This window comes from Mandrillus leucophaeus, unplaced genomic scaffold, assembly GCF_000951045.1.
Source record: "Mandrillus leucophaeus isolate KB7577 unplaced genomic scaffold, Mleu.le_1.0 Scaffold229, whole genome shotgun sequence".
Classification (NCBI taxonomy): Eukaryota; Metazoa; Chordata; class Mammalia; order Primates; family Cercopithecidae; genus Mandrillus; species Mandrillus leucophaeus.
In genome coordinates, this window is record NW_012102354.1 from 631,978 (window position 1) to 634,949 (window position 2,972).

General features: G+C 37.4%; 1 protein-coding gene across 2 annotated transcripts in view; it reads right to left on the reverse strand.

Annotated features, from left to right (window-relative positions):
* The window catches only part of FBXO11 (F-box protein 11), a 119,476-nt gene that overhangs the window by 25,048 nt on the left and 91,456 nt on the right, over positions 1-2,972 (reverse strand). For both annotated transcript variants that reach the window (XM_011981587.1, XM_011981586.1), the window contains exons 12-13: positions 2,259-2,476; positions 1,332-1,417 (exon numbers count right to left, since the gene is read on the reverse strand). In XM_011981587.1, the coding sequence (XP_011836977.1) occupies positions 1,332-1,417; positions 2,259-2,476 (304 nt within the window). The remainder of the gene's footprint in view (positions 1-1,331; positions 1,418-2,258; positions 2,477-2,972) is intronic.

Consider the following 2,972-nt stretch of genomic DNA (forward strand, 5'->3'; position numbering starts at 1 on the left):
AACTAGTAGTGTAAATAATGCAGAGAGCTGCAGGCAGTATAGCATAGTGGAGACTCTGGAGCCGAGCTGACACATTTCGAATCTCAGGAATTCTACTTCCTGTGTGATCCTGAATAAGTAATTTAACCTCTTTGTGCCTCTGTATACTGATCAGTAAGCATCTTTGTGCCTCTGTATCCTGATCAATATTTAATGGTATCTACCTCACAGTGTTGATGTGAATATATGAGTTAACTCAGTTTAAGATGCACAGCAGAGCGCCTGACACTTAGTAAAGCTTTATGTAAATATTAACCAGGTTAGTGTTACCAGAAGCGAAAGCCCAGGCACATATTGGTGTCAGACATACAGATATCTACTGATTGTTTGCTGATTTAATGTTCCTAAAACTTTAAAGAGGAATACACATTTTCTTTCTTTAATTAGTACAAAGTATATTAAACTACCACAGAAATAATTTATTAACTATTAAACAACAGAGTGAAACTATGGAAACTGCAGATACACCTTGGGACTAAGGTCTAATTTATATTTTCATCCCTGGTATCTGGCATAGTGCCTGTGAATAAATATCACGGAATAATCTTTATTAAGAATTTAGGCTGGGCGTGGTGGCTTATACCTGTAATCCCAGCAATCTGGGAGGCTGACGCTGAAACAGGCAGATCACTTGAGGCCAGGAGTTCGAGACCAGCCTGGTCAACATGGCAAAACCCATCTCTATTAAAAAGGCAAAATTGAGCCGGGCATGGTAGTATGCACCTGTAATCCCAGCTACTCTAGAGGCTGAGGCATGACAATCGCTTGAACTTGGGAGGCAGAGGTTGCCGTGAGCCAAGATTGCATCGCTGCACTCCAGCCTAGGCAACAGAGTGAGATTCTGTCTCAACAACAACAACAACGACATAAATAAATAAATAAATGGCAGTGCATGAGACTCACACCTGCAATCCCAGAATTTTGGGAGACCAAGGTGGGAAGATCACCTGAGGCTGGGAGTTCAAGACTAGCCCAGGCAACATGGCAAGACCCGGCCTCCACAAATAAATGAGTGGGGCATGGTAGCACATGCCTATAGTCCTAGCTACCAGGGAGGCTGAGGCAGGAGGGTTGCTTTCAGCCCAGAAGTCTGAGGCTGCTGTGAGCCATGTTTGTGCTACTGTGCTCCAGTCTGCACAAGAGAGTAAGACCTCATCTCTTTTAAAAAAAAAAAAAAATTAAAGAAGCTAGATCAGTGCTTCCACTTGGGTAGTTTCAAAATGTTCCATCATTTTGCTAATATCAAGAAGACATATCAATCTAAGTTTTATAGAATAAAACCATATGCTTACCATAAATGTCATTTCCTTCAATAAGGCCTCGTCCATCACCAAAGATGTAAACTCCTCCTTGATTTCCATTAAATATAGAATTTCCCCTATAATTATGTGAAATAATAAAAAAGAAGACATCTATTCAGCCAACTTACTTGTTTTATATAATTGTAAAGGCCCCTCATGGTCATATAACAAATTATACAACTTCTAAGGCCTCAATTTCTTAGTTATTTCTAAGGCCTAAGACTTTGGAAAAGTCAAACTACTATTTGAGAGAACGTATGTGGCATTCTTAAAAATTCCCCTCAAAACAGCTAATACATTCAAAACAATTTTTTAGCTGATCTAGAAACATTTGATGAATATTAACAAAATGGAAATCCCAAAATCTAACTTCCATAAAGCCAGTGGAAAATAAAATTTGACAAAAATAATTCATAGTGTTTGATTAAATTATAATAGCTCTGGTTCTACAATTCTGGCTTATTAAGGGAAAATGACAGCTTGCATTTTTGACTTTTTGATAATTTTAGTCTTTTTGGCCAAGAATCTTTGAGATATTTTTCCTGAGTTATTCTATTTGCTAACTATCAGAAAAAAAGATAAAGTCCTTCAAGCTCCATGGGGAGGTAATAGCCCTATTTATTCATCTATAATACAGTTTGATGAATTTAAAATAAAAATCACAGCATTTGCATTTTTCATAAAATAATATCACATATGGCTTATATCACTAAAACAAAAGCAAAAACAAAAAACACTAAAAAATAAATCTGCAATAGCTATGGCTCATTCAGATGCACAGACTTTTACTAGGAAAATCTATTTTATAGTAGTCAGATGTCTAACAAAAACTTTCAAGAGTTAAAGCTCAGTATCTTGACTTTTAAGACAAACCTTGAAGTGAAAAAGTAATTTTCACCCATAATTATATGTAAATACCTTATTGTTGGGTCGCTATTTGAGGTAATCCATACACCTGCAAAGTTGTTTGCATAGATTTTATTCTCTATGAATTGTCCTCTTCCTTTTTCATGGACATATATTCCTCCAGTCTGTCCATGGTGAATTTCACATCGAACCACTGTGGGGTTAGCATAGGCTTTTACTTCAAAGCCTGCTATCCTATTTCTGTGTATGTTGCAACTTTCAAAGTAACCCTGAAAAATACAGAAATTAAATCTGCAGGTAAAGGCTACTTTACAAAAAAAGAAATGCCATTTAAAAAACATTTCAATGCATACCTAAAAATTATTAGAAACATTTAAGGCTGGGCGTGGTGACTCACGCCTGTAAACCAGCACTTTGGGAGCCCGAGGAAGGTGGATCACCTGAGGTCAGGAGAAGACCAGCCTGGCCAACATGGTGAAACTCTACTAAAAATACAAAAATTAGCTGGGTGTGGTGGCTCACACCTGTAATCCCAGCTACCTGGGAGGCTGAGGCAGGAGAACTGCTTGAACCCGGGAGTCAGAGGTTGCAGTGAGCTGAGACTGTGCCACCGCACTCCAGCCTGGGTGATAAGAGCAACACTCCGTCTCAAAAAAAAAAAAAAAGTTTAAGAGTAAGAATAAAAAACAGGTACATACACTAGGCTTCAAGTAATAATCATGGAAAGAAAAAGAGTTAAATTTTTTTTTTTTTTTTTTTTTTTTT